Source organism: Corvus kubaryi, unplaced genomic scaffold (genome assembly GCF_017639235.1).
Source record: "Corvus kubaryi isolate FWS band 111438036 unplaced genomic scaffold, C.kubaryi_AGA036_p1.0 37193, whole genome shotgun sequence".
NCBI lineage: Eukaryota > Metazoa > Chordata > Aves > Passeriformes > Corvidae > Corvus > Corvus kubaryi.
This window is the reverse complement of record NW_024581055.1, coordinates 741,573-761,264: the sequence shown is the minus strand read 5'-3', so window position 1 is coordinate 761,264 and position 19,692 is coordinate 741,573. Positions and strand designations below refer to the sequence as shown.

The 19,692-nt window shown below is 55.3% G+C and overlaps 1 protein-coding gene across 1 annotated transcript; it reads left to right on the top strand.

The window, feature by feature from the left end:
* Positions 1-126: 126 nt before the first annotated feature.
* CDC25A (cell division cycle 25A) lies at positions 127-12,442 on the top strand. Its single transcript, XM_042022306.1, has 16 exons — positions 127-390; positions 2,179-2,258; positions 3,732-3,786; positions 4,160-4,192; positions 4,325-4,361; positions 4,729-4,830; positions 5,588-5,686; positions 6,330-6,464; positions 7,142-7,216; positions 7,824-7,973; positions 8,235-8,327; positions 8,781-8,843; positions 8,963-9,061; positions 9,771-9,901; positions 10,211-10,322; positions 11,696-12,442. Exons 1-16 carry the CDS (start codon positions 239-241, stop codon positions 11,834-11,836), a joined length of 1,557 nt encoding a protein of 518 aa, XP_041878240.1. The 5' UTR covers positions 127-238; the 3' UTR covers positions 11,837-12,442.
* The last annotated feature ends 7,250 nt before the right edge of the window (positions 12,443-19,692 follow it).

The window sequence follows — 19,692 nt, the reverse complement described above, 5'->3', positions numbered from 1 at the left end:
GGGCCTCGCCGCCGCGCCGCCGTTCCTACTGGCCGGGGCGCGCGCGGTGGGAGGGGAGGTTTGAAAAAAAACAACCCGCCCCCCCGCCGGACGCCGCGCGCTGATTGGCTGAGCCGCGGTTTGGCGCCAGCTTCGGAGCGGGCGACGGCTACCGGCTGGGCTCAAAACGCTGCGGCGGCCGCGCTGGCGGCACAGACGGCACGGGACGGCTGAGCTTCCAATTCCTATTTCCACTCCGATGGATCCCGCCCCGAGCGCTTCCCACCGCCGCCGCCTCCTGCTTCTCTCGCCGGCGGCCCCCGCCTCGCCCGCCGTGGTTAAGGCGCTCTTCCAGGATGAGCTCTCGCCTGTCTCCGATCTCCGCCTCACCATGGAGCAGCTGGGGCGCGGGTGAGTCGGGGCGCGGGGCCCTGCGAGCGCTGGGCCCGGGCACCCCCCCTTTTTCTTGCCTCTGTCGTGACCCCTCCTCCCCAAAAAAAGCGAGGTTTGGAGGGCTTATCCCCCGCTGTTTCCTCCCGTGCTAAGGGAGCCTCTTCCTCCTCTCCTCCGCCCTCATACGAGCTCTCCCGGGCATTTCGTCCCCTCTCTAGGGTGTTCTGCCTCCTCTCCAAGACGTTTGCTTCCCCCTCCCAGACCCGAAGCGAGGCCTAGGGAGGTTCCCCCTTTTATGAAAAACCCCAAGGCCTCCCGGAGTCGTTTTCCTTCCGTTCCATCCACCCCCATAATTTCCTCCCGCTCAGTGAAGCCTTATGGCATTCCCACCCCCACCAAAAAAACCACAAACCCCAAACCCCTGGGATGTCTTTATCCCCCCTCCCAAGCCCCAAAGCCCCAGGGATATCTTTTAACCCCCACCCCCCCTTTCCCAGACCTAAATGTCTTTACCCCCCTCCTCGCCGCCCAAGGTCTCAGGAGCTCGCTCCCTTCCCTGTCCCCCCCTCCTTCCAGAAACAAGGCCTCGGGGTGCTCACCTACCCTCACCCTCCAAAAAACAGGGAGGCCTCGTGGATCCCTCCTTTTCCTTGCCCCCCATCCCCCAGTGGAAGCCTTGGGGGTCTCTTCGTCCCCTTCTCCCGCCAGGAATGAGGCACTGAGGGCTCACCCTGCTTTCTCTCCTTCCAGGCACCCTCCCCACACCTAAACCCGAGGCCCGCAGTGCCTCTTCTCCCAGCCCTTCCCCCAAAAAACGAGGCCTCCCGGAGCTGTTTCTCCCCACCCCCGCCCACGAGGCCTCGAGGAGTTTTGTACCCCCCACCTTGCAAACATCCATGACTCCCTTAGGGTCCCCCACCCCTTTCCTGATGCCTCCCCCCTGCAGAGCTCTCTCCTCCTGCCCCATCCCACATGGATCCATGCTCTGGGACAGCTTCCCCCTGCCCTGGTTTTGTTCTGGGCATCCACCTCCCTCCTGAGCCCTTCCCTGGGCTTCCCTCTCTCCCACAAATATCTTTGTGTCCTTCCTGCCTGCCTTGTTCCATCCCAGCCCTGTTCCTGCACCCTCATCCTCTCTTTTCTGTCTCCCATGTGCTGCAGTCTCTGGGCCCTGCAGCTGCTCTCCTGTTCCCATAACCTCAGCCGCAGCTGCTCCATTTTCCTGGTCTCCTAACTCCTCTAATCCCGTTATTCCCACAGTTTCTCCCGTGTGTGGCTCCTGTTTTGTCCTGGCCCACTCAGGTCTCGATGACCCTCCTGGCTTTTGTTTGTTGATTTTCTGTCATTCTCATTTCTGCAATCACCTGCTTTATGATCCTTCCCTCCTTCAGATTCCTGGGATTCCTGCAAACCACTGGCAGTCCTCCCCATGTAAATTATTCAGCCCTTTGATTTCCTAGCCCTGGCTACGTTTTTTCTTAATTACCACGTGCTGGAACGTCACTCAAGTAGCTTTCTCCTTATATATGTGAGGCTAAATATGATTTTCTTCTCTCTCAGTGCTGAGGTTTAGCAGATAAAACAGAAGTTGGGAGGCAACTATTTATCAAAATGTGTTTGAGTTAGAAATTGGCAGGTTTTTCTATGCAAAACCTGAACTGGGGGAGTGGCTGCCCAAGAGAGGGTTGCAGTTCCAAGGAGGATAACTGGGCTCTGATGGAAATCCAGGTGATGATCACCTGTGCTGTACCTACCTGCAGTGTGGTATTTCTTGCTTTTAAAGCAAATCCCAAATTCCTTTTCCAGGCAGCTTGAAAGCCTGGAGCAAGATGTGGGAACCAAGAATGGATTACACAGATCAGCATCTTCGGAGTCCACAGACTCAGGTAGGGCTTCCTCAGCTAACAAATAATGACTAAGAACTGCAAAGCAATGCACTTTTACATGGCTCCCACTGCAGGCAGCTCCCAGGGTTTGGAGAGAGAACTATCCCTGCCTGAGGTCCCTGCAGCCCCCTCTCATTCCCGTGCTCTTGGAAGGAGGGAGGCAGTTGGAAAATCCCACTGCAGCTCATGGTTTGGGCTGTGGGTGGGTTGGTGGTTTTTTTTTGCTTTATTTGTCCTGGAGACTGTGAGCAGTAGGGAGTGAAAACTGGTTCTGCTCCTTGGGGGACTCCAATAGAGCCTTTTCCCCTTTTTCCCCTTTTTCCCTGTTGTGGTTTGTGCTCTGGGCTGCTGTTGGTGGGAGCAGTTCTGGGGTGTCCTGCTCTGGGCATGGCAGGCAGCAGGGACAGCTGGAGGTGAATCAGGCTGCTGGGGATAACCCGGGGATCCCTGGGGAGCTGGGCTGCCCCCATTCCCTGGTCTGGGGTGCTTTGTGGATGCTGCTGTGGAAAACAGGGAGATGGTGTTTTATCCCTCACCGATGGGATCTCCTGGAGCTCCTGTCCTTTGGAGGGTGAGGAGGGAGAGTCCTCGCTGTGTTTTCTCTCTTTAAACCCAGACTGTGCCAGTGAGTGGCTTTGTGCTTTGTTTTCCTGTTACCCAGAGCTGGCTGATGATCTGAAACCCCTCAGTTCTCTGATTTTTCTGGTTTTCACACGAGATGTTTTATCAGTGAAAATGAAATGAGCTCTCACTCCATGACTTGTAGATTGCCCCTGGTGCTTCATTGCTCCAGCTCAGGGAAATCACTGTTTCCACCTGAATTTATGCCCCATTTTGAGGGCACTTTCAGCCTAAAAAAAGAACTTTATGAAGTGCTAAAACACAAGTACAGCTCACAAACCACAGAGCAACCAGCCTTGCTAAATCCTCATGTTCTGTGGCTCCTCAGGGATCTGTTGGAGTGACTTTGGATGTGTCTGTGCTGAAATGCTGTGGGGCTGTAAAGCTTTGCTTGGTCTGTGCTTCTGAAGCACTTCCTGTTAATTCCAGCACATCCAGAAGGGCCTTTTGACCGCTTATTTTTTTGGAATGAGCCCAAAAATCTCTTTGTAGGAAGAGGTGTAACTAAAACCATGCCTTAAAAAAAAACAACCCTAAAGGACTAAATAGTTTGTTAAGGGGTGTGTGAGAGGATAAACAGAGTATTCCATGCTGAGTGCCAGCACTCTGTTCCATGTGACAGCTCAGGCAGGGCTTGGGGGGTGTTCTTAATGATCCCTGGTTTTCCCCAAGCCCTGGCACTTGATGATCCACAGCCAAACCCCACAGTGGGGAGTGTCTGTGACTCTTATTTATTCTACAGCGAGGTGAGGCTGCAGATGGGACTTTCCACGGGAGTTTCTGTGGAAATCTGCTGCAGTGTCTGATAATCCCTGGATACAAATCAGTGGGAAATCTGTGTCTCCTCTGCAGGTTTGGCTTTGGATTCTCCCGGCCCCACGACCTCACACAACACCATGGAGGACACGTGAGTAACCCTGTGTTAAACCTGGCTTGTGGCATCATTAGCAGACCTGGGCTGGTGAGGCCTGGTGAGGGTTTTCCTGTGCTGGCACATGTGCAGCTTCCCTGCTGCAGCTCTCCATGTGCTCCACAGCTGGAATGCTGGGATTGGCCCTGCCGTGCCCAGGGCACTGAAGGGCTGGCTCTGAGCGAGGGTGTTGTGCCAACCACATGGCACTGGCACCTTCCTGCAGTCTGGGGCTGCACTGAGGTCTATCTAAATTGCGTTTTTTAACACTTAATTTGTGCTTGTCTGTGCCTTAAGAACCACAGAATCATTTAATTTGGGAAAGACCCCTAAGATCTTCCAAGTCCAACCTTTGATTTTTTGCTTTTAGGTTTGAGAAAGCAATCAAATCCAGCAGGCTGAAGTAAGTATAATTCTTTTTTAAATTCTTCCTCAGTGTCTGTTTTAGATGATGGAGTTGGGAGGTGATTTCTGTTCATGTCACTGCCTTTTAAAGCAAAATGCTGAAGTAAATTTTGTTTGTTTCTCGTTGTAGCCTTCGAATACCTTTCAGAAGAATCCATTCCCTGCCAGTAAGTGAGAGTGGTATTGATGTTTTATACGTTTGTTAAAGGATTTAGCATGGGTTTAGTTGAATACATTTAGTTGAATACTTGTTAATTTTCTGGCTTCAAGAGCAGCTGCTGGGGTACTTCATGTCAAAATTGCAGCTTGTAAATTCCAAATCTCACTTAATTTAGTGTGAAATTTCCGTGATGTGGCTCCATCACTGGTGCCCTGAAGCATTTTGGTCCCTGTACCAAGATGCCAGCAGAGGATTCCTGCACAGGGTGTGCACGAATTTGTAGTCAGAGACTTTCCAGTCTTTATTAACCCCTTTAGTGCTTAGCTTGTGCAAGGACTGATGCACAGTCCTGAACTGTCCCTCCTGTGTTGTAGCAAAGCCTGCTGGGCTCCAGCCCTGCTCTGAAGAGAAACCACTCTGACTCTCTGGACCCTGATGCTTTCCAGCCTTTGGAACAGGATGAAAATAAGGAAAATGTAAGTGTTGTTTCATGCTGCCTGTGATGATCCCGTGGGAGGGGAGGGACAGCTGGATTAGCACATCCTGCACAGGGAATGTGGTGGGAAAGGCTTCAGTCACTCCCTGCCAGGCTGCACTTCAGGCACAACCACCTTTCAGTCAGTTTTTCTGGAGGGAACTTGCAGCTCTGATGAGAGTGGCTGCAAGCTGTTGGGAGGTTCATAAAAATTGGGAAGATTTTGCCCAGTTCTGCCTTCGTGCCACTGACCCTGATTCCTTTTTGGCTGTGGCAAAGGACAGTGTATTCCCTCTGCTTGCTCCAGGCAGCTGCAAGAGCTGCCTCCAGAAGGTGCTAGGGGGGATCACCCCCTCTCTTCCCACTGCTGCCATGGGGAGCCCTGGTTCCTCATGGAATCTGTGTTCTGGGCCTGCCCTGGCTGCTGGGAATCCCGTGGGGGATGAGGTGTCAGGACACAGCCTTGGCTGCCTCCAAATATGATTTAGTCTGCAGAGAAGTTGACTGACCGAAATAGAAAAGCCCTGAAGCCTGTAGGTGATGCCAAGAGCATAAATGCTGGATTATGTTAAATGAAACACTCCTGTAACATCTTTAATTTGAAAACATTCACCTTCAGACTATTCCTGTTGGCGGGAGGGAGCTTAAATCCAAAATGTCAGGCAGCTTAAAAACCATGAAAAAGATAAAAGGATCCAAGCAACTTAACACAGTTTGTAATTTTGGTAAAAATATAATTTTTGTGCTTTTTATTTCAGGAATCATTTGAGTTTAAGAAGCCAACCAAACCAGCTTCTCGTTGCTTCCGTGATGGAAGGGGTGTTCCTGCAGCAAGACAGAATTCATCTCCAGCTCAGGTACTTGGTTCTTTTCAACTAATTCTCACCTAATTCTCTGGGATCAAAAAAAACTTCATCAGGGTTCTGAGGTGGTGCTGTTGCTCAGGTGCCAAACAGAAAAACTTATCTGCAGATAAGAAAATTGTTCTCACCTTTGGCTCATGAGGTGGGATTGAGCCAATGAGAAATTTGAAACATTGTTTTGGGAAAGATGAGTCAGCACAGAGCTGAGGTTGTGCCCAGCAACTGAAGGGAGTGGACGTTGATGTGGGATTGAAACGATCAGTAAAACTGATATTTAATATTCAGGCAGATGCATTTGGAACAGTGAACCCACCTGTGTAAATGCAGCTGGATTTTGTGTCCAGATGTGACAACCAGGGAGAAAATCTACCTTATTTGTACCCTGCTGTTTAGAAAAACTGAAAAATTATTGTATAGAAACAGAGCTGGGGGGGGGGGGGGGGGGGCGGGTCTCTGCTCCCTGGATCCAGCAGGGATCCTTCATGCTGCTGCCTCCTGCCTGTGCTGTGCTCAGCACCTGCAGCTCAGGGTTGGGAATAAGCACGGTGTTCCTGTAGTGCAGAGAGCCGTGGGGCTACAGCATCCTGCAGGGAACAGAGGGGTTGTTGTTATAACAACTCCCTTTGTCTTCTCTCAGCTGCCCATGGGTGAAACAGCCTCAGGGGAACAGGAAAACTACAGGGCAGCCTTCCTGCAGCAGCACTCCCTGCCCTCCTCAGAGAGCGAGGATGACGATGGGTTCCTGGAGCTGCTGGATGACCAGGACTTGAAGGTATGTGCAGAGGGAATAGGATGGAGAGCCCCAAATCAGCTCTGCCTGATGTGTCTGGTGTGCTCTGGCTGCAGTCAGGGTGCTCAAACTGCAGCAAGCTGAGTTTTTGGGAATCACAGAATCCCAGAGTGGTCTGGGTTGGAAGGGACCTTAAAGCTCATCCAGTTCCAACCCCCTGCCATGGGCAGGGACAGCTCCCACAAGGAGATTAGTTCTCATCTTTTTCCACTCACTGGGGTGTCTATATCTTGCTCTTCCCTGGTGCAGCCAGTGGGATTTGTTTGGGCTGTGAACAAGTGAATTATTTTTAGTTTGAGAACTGAGGGAATTATTTGAGCAGTTGGCATTTTTCTTTAGAAACTCGCTGAAAAAGTCAGAGGTGGTGATTGCTTTGAGCCACTTAAATACATGACTGTTTCCAAGTGAATTTGAAATGTTTAAAACCCTGGAGACTCATCTTTGTTAATCAATCAATGAGCTGGTAAACTCACCTTCTCCAACATGGCTGGCCTCAGTTCCGTTATTTCCTTAAGAATTGGACTGATAATGGAGTTAAATCCCTGAAACTGCTCTGACAGCTGAATGCAGCTGGAATGTTTGCCTGAGCCACGCAGGAGCTGTACTTGCAGTGTCTCCTGTGGTGAGATGGATGACAATGAGCTTCCTTCTCTTCCCAGAATGACGAGGAGATGCCCTCAGACGTGTCCAGTCTCTGGACGGCGCCGCTGGTCATGAGGAGAGCGGACAGTCGGGTGAGTGTCCCCACACAGGGACAGGGACTGTCCTGGCAGCTGGGACAAGTGATCCCACTGTCTCCTGCATCCCTGAGAACAACAAAACAAGCCCTGGCATAACCCCCTGCAGAATTCCCTTATCTCTGGGGCAGCTCACCTGGGAGACTTGGTCAGTGTGGAACAATTGGTGTTTATAGGCATAAAATTTCTTCTTGCACTTCATAAATGTGAGAAGATCTTGAATTGCCTTATCAGAACCCTGATATATCTGGAATTCACTCTGCCCAGACTCACCTGGAATGCTGTAACCTGATCCTCTGATAACAGGCTGGGAAAGGAGTTCAGACTCCAGCAGAAAGCTCCTTAATCTGCTGATAAATTGGCTGCTAATTGGTGTAGAGCACTTTGCTGCCTCTTTATCTTGCTTATGGTGCTCCAAGCTCCCCCAGTAACAAGTGTTACTGGAAGTGTAAAGCCTGGATAATTCAGATTAACAGCCCCCTGTTGCTGTGCAGTGGTGGTGCCTTAAATGAGGCCAAGTTTGGAATAATCTGAAAGCCTGAGTTGTGTTTATTTTCTTTTGTAAATCTTTGCTGGACAACTCAACTCCTCTCCTCCCTCGTAGGCCAAGCGCTGCTGCTTGTTTGGCTCTTCATCCATGTCAAGCATTGCAGGAAGAACCACCCAGAAAAGGATGGAGAGATCCCAGGAGGAGAATTCTCCCGGGAAAAGCAAGAAGAGAAAAAGCCTGCCCGGAACTTCCGAGGACTCCACGGTTGGTGGCTCAGCATCCAGATTGTGACAGGGAATTGATGAGGGGAGGTGCAGTGTTGGGGTCTGGTTTGTGAGGGTTGGTGGGAGCTTTTCCAGGTGGATTGTTGGTTGGGGCAGGGCAGCAGTTGCACAATCCTGAACCTGCTGGAAGCTGAGGAGCCATTTTGGGGCTTGGGAGTACACTGAGCTGTCAGCTGTGGGAAGCAGGGAACGGGATGTGTCTGCCCTTGGTGCTCATGGATCTCTGACCTGTGTCCTGCAGAGTCTGAAGCTGGTGAGGATCCAGCCCTCCACAGCAGAGATCGAGAGCATTTTGGACAGTGACCAGAGAGACCTTATCGGGGACTTCTCCAAGGTAATTCCAGAGATTCCTTGGCCAAGTGCTGAATGAAGTGTTTCAAGGGCCTCTCTTGGTGGAGATGTCTCAAACCAGCCCAGAAAAACACTTCCATTTACAGAGGCTTTTCTGTTCCCTCCTAAACCTGCCTTGCTTCTTTGGACTTGGTCTTGGAGGTCTTTTCCAACTTTAACAATTCCCTGACCTTCAACCAGCCAGGGGAGGCTGTTGGTGAGAAGGGGATGTTCCAGGCTAGACACAAAGTAATCCATTTGTGGTTAAAGCCCTATAAAATCTCTCGAGTGTAGGAGCCAAAAATTAAATTCTACGCCTGATTTTAGACTTTTTAGGTGTTTTAACTTCTGCAGAGGTTCTGGTCAGCAGAATATCTGTTAGAGGGTGAACTGCTGGATGCTGTGCTGTCACCCACGTGACTCTCAGCTGGAATTTTCTCAATCCTGTCTCTTCCAGACTTACTTATTTGACACTGTCGATGGGAAACATCAAGATTTAAAATACATCGACTCAGAAATGGTGAGTGCTCCAAGGAGAGCCAGAAAAATTCTTTACTGGGGATTGTGGAACAGCATAAAAATGGCTTGAAACAATTGAACTCTGGTTTTTGTGTTTTTTTTTTTTTTTTTTTTTTTCAGATGGTGTCTGTGCTGACTGGGAAGTTCGAGAGCTTCATCAAGCAGTGTGTGATAATTGACTGTAGATACCCCTATGAGTACGAGGGGGGACACATCAAGGTATGTTGGCCCCACAAGGGCAGTGCAGGGGGCTCTGAAGCTGCAGCCTGGGGTCACTTGGCACCCGGTGGGGCCGATATCTATCCAAGGCCCTGTGGATATGTTACTCCTTCCAGGGCCCAAAGGGGCTCCAGGAGAGCTGCAGAGGGACTGGGGACAAGGCCTGGAGGGACAGGACCCAGGGAATGGCTTCCCAGTGCCAGAGGGCAGGGATGGATGGGAGATTGGGAATTGGGAATTGCTGGCTGGGAGGGTGGGGAGGGGCTGGGCTGGAATTGCCAGAGCAGCTGTGGCTGCCCCTGGATCCCTGGCAGTGCCCAGGGCCAGGCTGGATGGGGATTGGAGCACTCTGGGACAGTGGGAGGTCTGGCAGGGGTGGCACTGGATGGTCTTCGGTCCCTTCCCGAATCATTCCAGGATTCCATGATGATCCTGAATGTTGCTGCCTGAGCAAAGGCCCTCCCAAATACAGGGGATGGGGGGAGGGAGATCCAGGCAGCCACAACCTCCAGGTGCTGAACTGCAGGAGGTCCAGGTCACCCAGAGCCCGTTCCAGACTGTCCGTGGTGTCCTGGTGGGGTTTGGAGCCATGCTGGGAGAGGGTTCCAGAGCTCCTCCAGCAAGACCAGATGAGGAATTGGCTCCTAGGGAAGTGGGATGAGTTTGTGGCTGTTCCCTTCCACTCACTGCTCGGACTCTGCCCTTCCAGGGTGCCATAAACCTCCACATGGAAGAGGAGGTGGAAAATTTCCTGCTGAAGAAGCCGATCCAGCCGTCGGAGAACAAGCGCGTCATCGTGGTGTTCCACTGCGAGTTCTCCTCGGAGCGGGGCCCTCGCATGTGAGTTCCTCTCCCTGGATCCGGCATTCCTGCAGCTGAGTGGCCGGGCTGGCTCCAGTTGCTCTGGTGGTTGTCACCTCTGGCAGGGTTTGGCACAGCCTGGGGTGTGAGTGGCTGTGCTGGGCCTGGGCTGGAGCACTGGAATGTTCTAAGGGGAAAGGAGAAGCCTGTGAACTGTGGCTGTGGGGCTCCTCAGCCTCCCCCTGACACGCAGCTCCAGCTCCTCCATCGAGGGATGGGGGCTTTGGGGGGCAGGTTTGGGAGTTACTGGTTGAATGTGGGATTTAAGATGGGATTTTCCCACTGCAGGTGCCGGTTTGTGAGGGAGCAGGACAGGCTGAGCAATGAGTACCCCAACCTGCACTACCCAGAGCTCTATGTGCTCAAGGGGGGCTACAAGGATTTCTTCTCGAGGTGCCAGGTGAGTAACGTGGATTCTCCATCCCTGGAAGAGTCCAAGGCCAGGTGGGGATGGGGCTTGGAGTACCCTGGGATAGTGGAAGGTGTCCCTGCCCATGGCAGGGGGTGGAACAAGATCTTTCAGGTCCCTTTCCAACCCAAACCTTTCTGTGGTCCTTTTCACACTCAAAAGGAGTGTGAAACAATAGATAAATAATATTAATTTCTTCCTATTCAAACTTCTCTTTGGGGCAGAGTGGTTTGGCTGGGGGGCTTTTCCTCCTCTCTCTCTGTGGGCTGTTCCCAGAGCAGCTCAGCCTGTTTCTTGTCTCGGAGCTGTCTTCCTGCCATAGCTGAAGGGCTTTTCCACTTGTCTCAAGAGTAAAACAGAAGTGGTTTCTGCCCCTTTAGATCAAACTGTCAGTCACAGAAGGGATTTCAGGCTGCTTGGAGCAGGGGAGAGGACAAGGCTTGACAGTAATAAATGGAAACCTGAGGTCTTGTACAGTCCTGACCCAGCAAAATTTGAAAACCTGAGCTTGGAGATTGCAGCCTTTAATTGAGACAAGGAAACTAAAACCCACCTCCAGCTCTCCCCAGCACCTCAGGGGTGAGATTTCTCCTGTCACTTGGCTCCTGCTCCTGCAGCATTTCCGTGGTCCTAGCACTCCTGGGATCTGTCCTGCTGCTCTGACACGAACAGGCCTCAGGCCCCCACACTTGCAGTTTTCCCTTAGACTGCCTTCCTTTTCAGGGAGATGGGAGATACTTGGCCTGTCCATGGCCAGCTGGGTGGGGCTGTCAGCTCCCTCCCTGTGGGATGTTGGCTGTCCCAGCACTCGGAGCTGATGGCAGCCAGTGCTGCCCGGGGTTCTGGTCCTCCTGCGATCTGCGGGCTCCCCTGGGCTGAGGGACAGCCGGGCTTTGGGTTGCCCTGAGGAGGGGGGACCGAGGCCTCAAGGTGGCAGCACGGGACAGCCAACGGCGGCTCCCTGCGAGCCGGGACCTGTCCCGAGGCACAGGGATCATGGAATGCTGGGAGCTGCAGGGGACCCGCAGCGATCACTGCTCCCAGCGTGGATGGAATCCACGACCTTGGCGTGATCAGCACCCTGCTCCGACCAGCTGAGCTGGAACATCCTTCCAGTCTCTTCCATTCCAAGCTGAACTCTAAACCAACCCAGCCTGTGCGTTGCCTGCCAGGAAGTTTGGGATGAGAGCCCTGTACACAAAGCCCTTGTTTTGCTGGCTGTAACCTGAACATCCCCGGGCTTTGTGTGTCTGCCACGGAGCTCCCACGTGGAGCAGGGTCTGTCCCTGTTTGTTCCAGGGGCTGCTGGCGGTGGCATCACCACCCTGGTGACACTGAGGTGACCCCAGCTCCTCTTCCCACAGAGCTTCTGCGAGCCCCAGAGCTACCGCCCGATGCACCACAAGGACTTCAAGGAGGACCTGAAGAGGTTCCGCACCAAGAGTCGGACCTGGGCTGGGGAGAAGAGCAAGAGGGAGATGTACAGTCGGCTCAAGAAGCTCTGAGGGCTGCAGGGACCCACAAGGACTGCCCAGCCTGGGGGCTGTGGTGGGAGAGCCATGTGTTCCTGTACTCCCGCTCCCCTGGGCCATTTCCCCCCTGGGATCACCTGGACCTTGGCCCCGTGAGCTGGACGCCGGCTGGGAGCTGCCCCTTGGGATTCTTTTGGTTACGTTGCTTCATGAAAATGTTGTGGCTTCTTGTGTTGTGGGACACCCCCAAAGCACCCAGGGAGGGTGGGGAAAGCCTCGTGGGGCTGCACTCGGTGGTGTCAGCACTGCCAGGGAATGTTAGTGCCTGTTGATTTTTAAATGCTTAATTTTATTTAAATACAGTCAAGTGAAGCCAATACCGCTGCGGTTGGATCATCTGGATTGTACTTAAACCTTGTTTCTGCTCCAGGGCGACCTGCTGGGGGGGTGTTGGGGGTCATTATTTTTCTCCGCTGCAGTTTTGGTTCTATGTAGCATCGTGGGGAAGGAAAATGGGAAATATCCCGTGATGGCTCAAGATTCCCACCTGGCTGAGTGCTGCGGGAAGCCTTGGGAGCCCATCTAAAGGGAGACTGCTTATTGTTCATAAACATGATGTTCATTCACCTCGTTTACTTACTCCAGGCTGGTTTATTTCATAGTCTCTTTTTGTTGGTTCTGGAGGAGTTGATGTTTCAATGGAGGCAGAGTTTTTGGGAGCTGAGGGGTTCAGCAGTTGGGTGACCCCAGGATGCTCAGCAGTGTCGCTGCTGCCTCCGAGGCCTCCTTATCCTGGAACATTCTCAGAGCAGAGCCTGGCTGTGAGGGCTTCTGGGAAGCTGCTCCCACACTGCTGCTCTGGGGGTGGCTTTGGCCACTTCTCTGTCTGCCGGGAAAGGCAGGAAGTGGAATTGATCCGTGAGGGAAGCGGAACTTCCTCAGCAGTGTTGGACCCCCCAGCTGAGGAAGTTCTGCAGTGCCAAGCCCCCAAACTGCTTTGCTGCTGGTTTTGGGGTCACTTCAGTCCCAACTCTTAAATCCATCTTCCTCACACACCAACTTCCAGGTGTAACTGGTGCTCCTGGGAAGCTCCAGGTGCCTGGGGAGTTCCTGGCTCACTCTGTTGTATCCATGTCAAAAAATACTGAAATGGAGGTGCCTTATGTGGAGTTTTAACTTTGATTTTTTTTTTTGAAACCTATTTCTTAAAACCTGCTGTTAATCCTTTTGCTCCCAAGAGGATTAAACTTGGAATTCTTTGTTGTTTAAAAAAAATCGGAATTTGCTGTTTTCCCTCAAAGCTGAACCCCTTGAAGGGGGGGAGATGATGAAATGTTAAATCAGAAGTGATGGTTACAAATTTCCCCCATTGCCTTGGGAAGGGGACGTGGGGTGGGAGGAGGCCACGTGCCAGAGAGTTGGGGAAAGTCATGGGCAGTGTGTGTGACCCAAACTGCCCTTGGATTCAGCCCAAGGGCTAAAGCACCAGCTCAGCACCACAAGGGCCGGGCAGGATCTCTCAGTCCCACTCTGTGATCCAGTGGTTGCTCCATGGAAATGTTTTAACTCCTCCTCTGTGTCCAGAAAAAGCAGATGGAGACTGGCCTGGGTCAGGACCCTCCTTCCCAAGGTCATGCAGCTGGAGCAAAACCATTGCAGCAATGCCTGGTTTACATACAGCTGCACTTCCCCTAAATCTGCTCGTGGTCCCAAGCTCCCAGGTGCTCGGGGAGCTGGGTGTGGGGGGCGGGGTGGCTGTGTCCCAGCAGTGCCAGGGAGGAGCCCTGCCCAGGGACTGGGAATGTCTGTAACCCCCGAGGGGTGCAAATGAGACCCCCTGTCACAGCCCACCTGGTTCTGGGTGTTGGGAGTCCTGGGGAGGGAGAGGGGTCTAAACAGGGTCCAAACCCTTATCATCTCAAAACTTAGAGTGCTCTGGGCAAAGGGAATAAAGTCCTAACAATCCAAGCTCTGGGCTCCACCTCTCCTTGCAGCAGGACATGGATGAGCTGCTCGGTGTCACTGGTGGCAGAAGAACCCCAGTCTGGTGCTTGCTGCTTTTCATGTTCTGGCTTTGCTCGTTGCTTCCAGGATAAACTTCCAGAGCAGGCTGCCCCTGGATCCCTGCAAGTGCCCAAGGCCAGGCTGGGCAGGGCTTGGAAATGTCCCTGCCCCCATGGCAGGGATGAGCTTTAAGGTTCCTTGAACCCAAACCATTCTGGGATTCCATGATCCTGCAGCCACCTGAGTGTCAGTGCTGTGTTCCCATCACTCCATCAATGCTGTGGGCAGTCACAGCTGGCTTTTGGCTGAGGATCCTGCTCTGTGCTGGAGTTGTTCCCAGGGGGGCACCTGCGAGGGCTGTTGTGTGGAGGATGTGAGGAGCAGGTGGCCGACAATGGGGTCAGATTTAAAAGCTTCCCTGGAACTACAACAGTGCGATTCCAAAGCCACAGGAGGCTCGAGCAGAGAGCGGGGTGGGGTTTCTTTCCCCCCTTCCCTCCATCTGTCACCCTTAAAACTGATGTTGAAAGCAGCTTAAACCTTCATCAGCCTCGCCCCACAGCTCCTGGACGCCACAGAGCTCGGTGTTTCCTCCCATACTGCGTCACCTTTGTGGCCTAAAGGACTCTCGTGCTCTGTCCTTGGGCCTAATAAAGGCCAGCTGCAAAGGGCCACCTGGCCTGCTGTGCCAACAGCTCCTGGATCCCCTTGGGAACCAGCAGTGAGTGTTGGACATCCCTCCAGTGCTGCCTCAGTGGCGTTCAGGCTGCCTTAGGAAGAGGGAAAAGGTGATTTTAGCCATAACCAGGCAATTCCCTGATTTTAAATCCTTTTGCAGCTTTTCAAACAAACCTTCTGTCTTTGCCTTTCTGCCTCCTCTGTTTTCTTTGTGCAGCAGCTCTTCCCAGGCCTCTTGCAGCCTGTTCCCCCATCCCGGCTCCTTTCCTGCACACACCCAGCCCCTGTGAATCCCAAACTTGGAATTTTCTGCAGTTATTTGTCCAGTGAAGCTGCCCCACCTGAGGCTCTGCTGGGCCAGGAGGGATTATCCCAGCTGGAGGCAGGAGCACAGAGTGAGAACCAGGAAAGGGCAAAGCAGGATCTCTGCAGGGCCTGAGTGCTGCTGCTTTGGGCTGAGGCAGAGGTTCAAATCCTCAGGTAAAATTCACTAAAACTCCCCAACAAACCAAGCTCCTGCAGGTTTGCAAGCGGTGCCGCTGGAGGTGTGTGGCTGTGCCTGGGAGAGCCCCCTCTGCCCAAAGCTGAGGGGTTTGGCAGGGAGAAGACACACAAGGAATCGCCTCGGATGAAATCTTGGCTGTACCTTGGTGAGCCAATGTTTTCTGAAGGGGACTCACGTGGCTTTGCTGGGCAGAAGCTCCTTTGTTAAGAAAATCATTGGCTTCTTGTCCTGGCAGTGGCTTTTAGTGCCAAGTGTGACTAAGCTGGGCCCTGGAGAGCTGCTGCATGGGCATCAGTGCCCCAAAATTCCTGGAGATGTTGGTACCAGATTGGGCCAGGCTGCCAGCTGGGTTTCTGTGGGACTGGGGCTGGGTGGTGACCGCTCCCATAAGGACATTCCTGGGGCTCCATCACAACCCAGTGCCCCATAATCCGTCTCCTGTGTGGGGTGATCCTGCTGTGCCACGGCTGATCCCTCGCCCAAAGCCCTGAGCTCCCTTTGGGCACAGCAGCACCCTGCCACTGCACGGGAGCCGGGGAGGGCAAGGGGACGGTCCCAGCTCCCCACCAGCTCCCCAGGGATCCTCGGGAAGGCCCTGCCGGGAGCAAGGAGCAGAGGCTGCCAGGCAGGGCGGAAGGTCCTTGTTAGAGGTCACCAAATCCAGGCAAAGCTGGGAAGGAAGCTAATCTCCTGCTGTCGAGCCAAGCTCCAGGCGTGCTGCAGGAGGCTCCGGGCGGGTGCCAGCCCCGGGCCTGGCAGCGGCTCCAGCGTGGCCCTGTCCCAGTGCCCGTGGGGAGGCCTGTGCTGAGCCTCGGGGTCCCTCCGTGCTCCGAGGGGCCGGGGCAGGAGCTGCTGCCTCTGGAGGCTGCTCTGGGCTGAGGGATCCAACTGCTCGAAGGCAGTGGCACAGGGGTTCTGGGGGTGGCACAGAGCGTCTGCTCAGCGTTAAGGAATGATGGGTTCCCCCCACGGCGCCCTGTTCTCCTTCCTGAGGGGACCAGGCCCTGTTCAGCCCCTGCCTCCAGATCCAGCGGTGCCATCGGGTCTGTCACTGCCACCAACCCCGCACTGCCAGCACTGGTCCCCGGGCAGGGGCTGCACTGACAGGGTTTTCCTCACCCAAAATACTTCCCTTGGGGGGGCAAAGTGCAGTGGGTGTAGGGGGAGGCAGGCCTGGAGGCCCCTCCATGTCCCATGCAGGCTTTGCCCCTCAGCTTCACCTCCTGCCACGGCGCCATTCTCAGGGGTGTTTGAAGGCCCTCAGGCACCCTTGGAGAAGGGATGTCACTGAGATACCCAGCCAGGGAGGGTCTGTCTTTGGGGTTTGTCTGCTCTGGGGGCACAGCCCCTGCCGGGCAGTGCTGGCCCAGGGCTGTGTGTGCTGCTCTCCCCTGCTGCAGACACAGCCCTGGCTGTTGCTGTTGGATGAACTCTCCCTGCTTGCTGGGGCTCAAGGCTCAAGCAAGGAGCTGTAAAAAGGGAGAACATCAAAAGCAGAAAGTGGAAGGGGGCCAAAAGGAACGTGGCCAAGTGCCCTTTCCTTCTTTCTCTTTCTCTCTGTGTGGGAAGTCCCCCAGCCTGTGGCACATCCCTGTGCCAGACACGGCCACGGCTCTGCCACCACGGGGCCACGCGACGGGAACGGCCCTGATGGTGGCTCAGGGGCCCGGGGAGGGCAGGGAACGGGGGAGGCTGAGCTGGGGAGAGGGGCCCAGGGGAGGAGCTCCTGATGGAGCCAGGATGGAACTGTGCTGGAGGTCCCACTCCACTCTGGGGTTGTCCACATGGGGTGGCTTCTGCCATCGCCTTTGGCAGCACGGGAAGGTGGGACCCTGGTGGGAGGTGCTTGGTGGTGGAGGGGGTCTGTGGCTGGATCCTGGGAGTCCCCACTGGAGGAATTAAGCAGGGCGGGGAAGGAGATAGTGGCTGCTCTGTGGGGAGGAGATGAGTGGGTGCAAACACCCCACAGGCAACCCCTGTCAGGTGCCACGGGAAGGCACAACCCCAGCTCTGTGGTGCTCGTCCCTGTGACCTCCTCACCAGGATTCCTGCCCCAGGCAGCTCAGGAAACCCCACAAGGGAACCCCGGAGCTGGCGGTGGGTCAGGAAGCGTGGCTGGCACCCGGGGTCACCTGGCAGCTGCCCCATGAGGTGACCCACGTGGTGTCAGGGCTCTGTGACACCCAGCAAGGATCAGTGGAGGCTCCCCAAGGAGCTGCAGCCCCTTTTTGGGCACAGGCTCCCTGTGCCAGGAAGTGGCTGTGCCCTGGCCTGTCCTGAGGGTCTCATGCCCTGGGAGAGGGCAGAGGAGGTGCCGGGTTTTGGGCTGTGCCCTGGGAACAGCCCCAGGCAGCCACAGTCCTGGGTGGGTGACACTGCCAACGCAGCAATTAGCAGGTGCCAGCACTGCTGGGGTTTGTTTCTGGTTCAGCCCTGGCTCAGCCCTGCTTCCTCCTCCCACCATCCTCCTCCTCCTGGGGCTGGGCAGTCCCAGAGGCACAGCTGGGCCCACGCAGGTTCCTGACTGCCACCACCCACTGCAGCCCTTGGCCCGAAGGCTGAGGAGCAGAGCCCTGCTTTGGGAAGCAGCCACTGAACCAGTTCGGCGAGCGCCGAGGTCCACGGGTGAATGCTGTGCTCATGGGAACTCTCCCAGCATCACCACAGTCCCAGGAAATGTGGGGTCTGCCCTGGCAGAGCGAGCACAGGTGAATTTGGGGCTGTGTTTGGGGCTCTCCTGGGTGGAGAGCCGGTGTTTTGTGTGTGGAGGGGATGAGTTTGATCCTGTGGGAGCAGGAGCGGGAGTGGTGCCACAACTCTGCACTGGGAACAACCGGTCACATCCCCACCAGCCGCACCAATCCGCAGCCCCTCGGCTGCTCCTCTCCCCTCCATCCAGTGTGGTTGGAATTGGGTGAGACGTTTGAGCATCCATGTGTTGGAGCGAGCCCAGAGGAGGCCACCAAGGTGATCAGAGGGATGGAGCAGCTCTGCTGCAAGGAAAGGCTGCGAGAATTGGGATTGTTCAGCCTGGAAAAGAGAAGCTTTGGAGCGACTTAATCGTGACCTTCCAGTGCCTGAAGGAGCTACAAGAAAGATGGGGAGGGATTTTGGACCAGGGCCTGGAGTGACAGGATAAGGGGGAATGGCCTTCTCCAGGCCGGACACCCCAGCTCTGCCCACCTCTCTCCATAGGAGAGCTGCTCTCCTCACCTCCAGCATGTCCCTCTGGGAAGCAGCAGGACCTGCTCCTCCCTCGGCCAGGGAGGCAGAGCTCCCCCCAGAGCTCACCGGGGCAGAGCCATCCCTCAGGGCACCGCCTGGCACTGCCAGAGTCGTCCCTGGGCAGCAGAGCGAGCTGCCAGCCCGGCTGTGCTCAGGGTACGTGCGCACACACACCCCCATGCTGCAGCTGTGCACAGATGTCTTTGGATCCCGCTGAGGGTGTTTATTCCCATTCCCAGCTGCTCCCAGCTGACCCTTGGGCTGGCTGTGGTGCTGGTGGGACCGGTGGAGTTGTTCACGGCGTGGTTTTTGTCAGGAGCTGTGATCCAGTGGCCGGGGGTTTGTGGTGCCAGGGCTCTCTGCACTCCCTGCTCCTCAGCACAGCCCTCACTCTGCAGCCAGGGCCTGTTCCCAGGGGATTTCACCCCAAATTCACATCAGGCGAGATCTGAGCCATCATTTCAACCCAGCTCCCGTGCCGTGCCAGCCAGCCCTGCTGTGGGGCTGGGAGGCGAGGAGGGACCGCTCTCAGCTACGCTCGGCAAGGAGACAGGGAAGCGGGATATTCCCTGGAACAGCAGCAGCTGTTTGCACAGCGAACGTGTGTCCGTGGCCTAGGAGACCGTCTCCTGCCTGGAGAGCTGACAGTGGGAATAAAGACGTCGGGAGCCCGCAGACAAAGGCACGATTGTTGTGGCCGGGGCTCGGGAGGAGCGAGGCTGCTCCCAGTGTCCCTGGGCGCTGCCAAACAGCAGCTGGAGCCCGTGGAAAACAACTCGGCAATGCCGCTCTCGGCACCGGGAAGGCCCCGGCAGCCGGGCACGTCCCATGCCCCCGCACAGGGACAGCAGGCCTGGGACGGGCCGAGGGAGGAGCCGGCTTTGGCTCCGGGCTGCTGAAGGGAATCATCCAGCAGGGCCTCCTCACAGGAAAACGCTCCGGGAATTCCCGCGTGGGTTTTGCTGGATGCCGGCAGAGCTGCTGGCCCCGGGCTGTGCCGGGGAGCAGCCACACGTCACTGAGGGCTGTATCCCCCCATCCCCATCCTGTCTGTGCCAGCCGGGCCAGCCCAAAGCGTCCCATGCTCCTGGGATCCCGGGTGGGAGCTGCGGGATGCTCAGGGCTGCCCGTTGTGTGATCCATCCCGCCCGTGGGAGGGAGAGGGGGCGAGGGACAGGGTGGGCATTCACAGCCCCTTTCCCTGAAGGATTGCTCCGGCCCCGATGGGCTGAGGCCACTTGGCAGCTCCGGATCCCTCTGGATCACAGGCCCCGCGTACCTCTGTGCGGCAGTCTGGGAGCACTGCGGGGTTCAGGCAGGTCACTGAGCCGTGGTCACCCTGTCTGGTGAGTGTCACGCACCCCTCACACCCTCTCACACACTCACCTCTCACACACTCACCCCTCACACACTCACCCCTCACACACTCACCCCTCACACACTCACCCCGCACACCCTCACCCCCTCACACACTCAC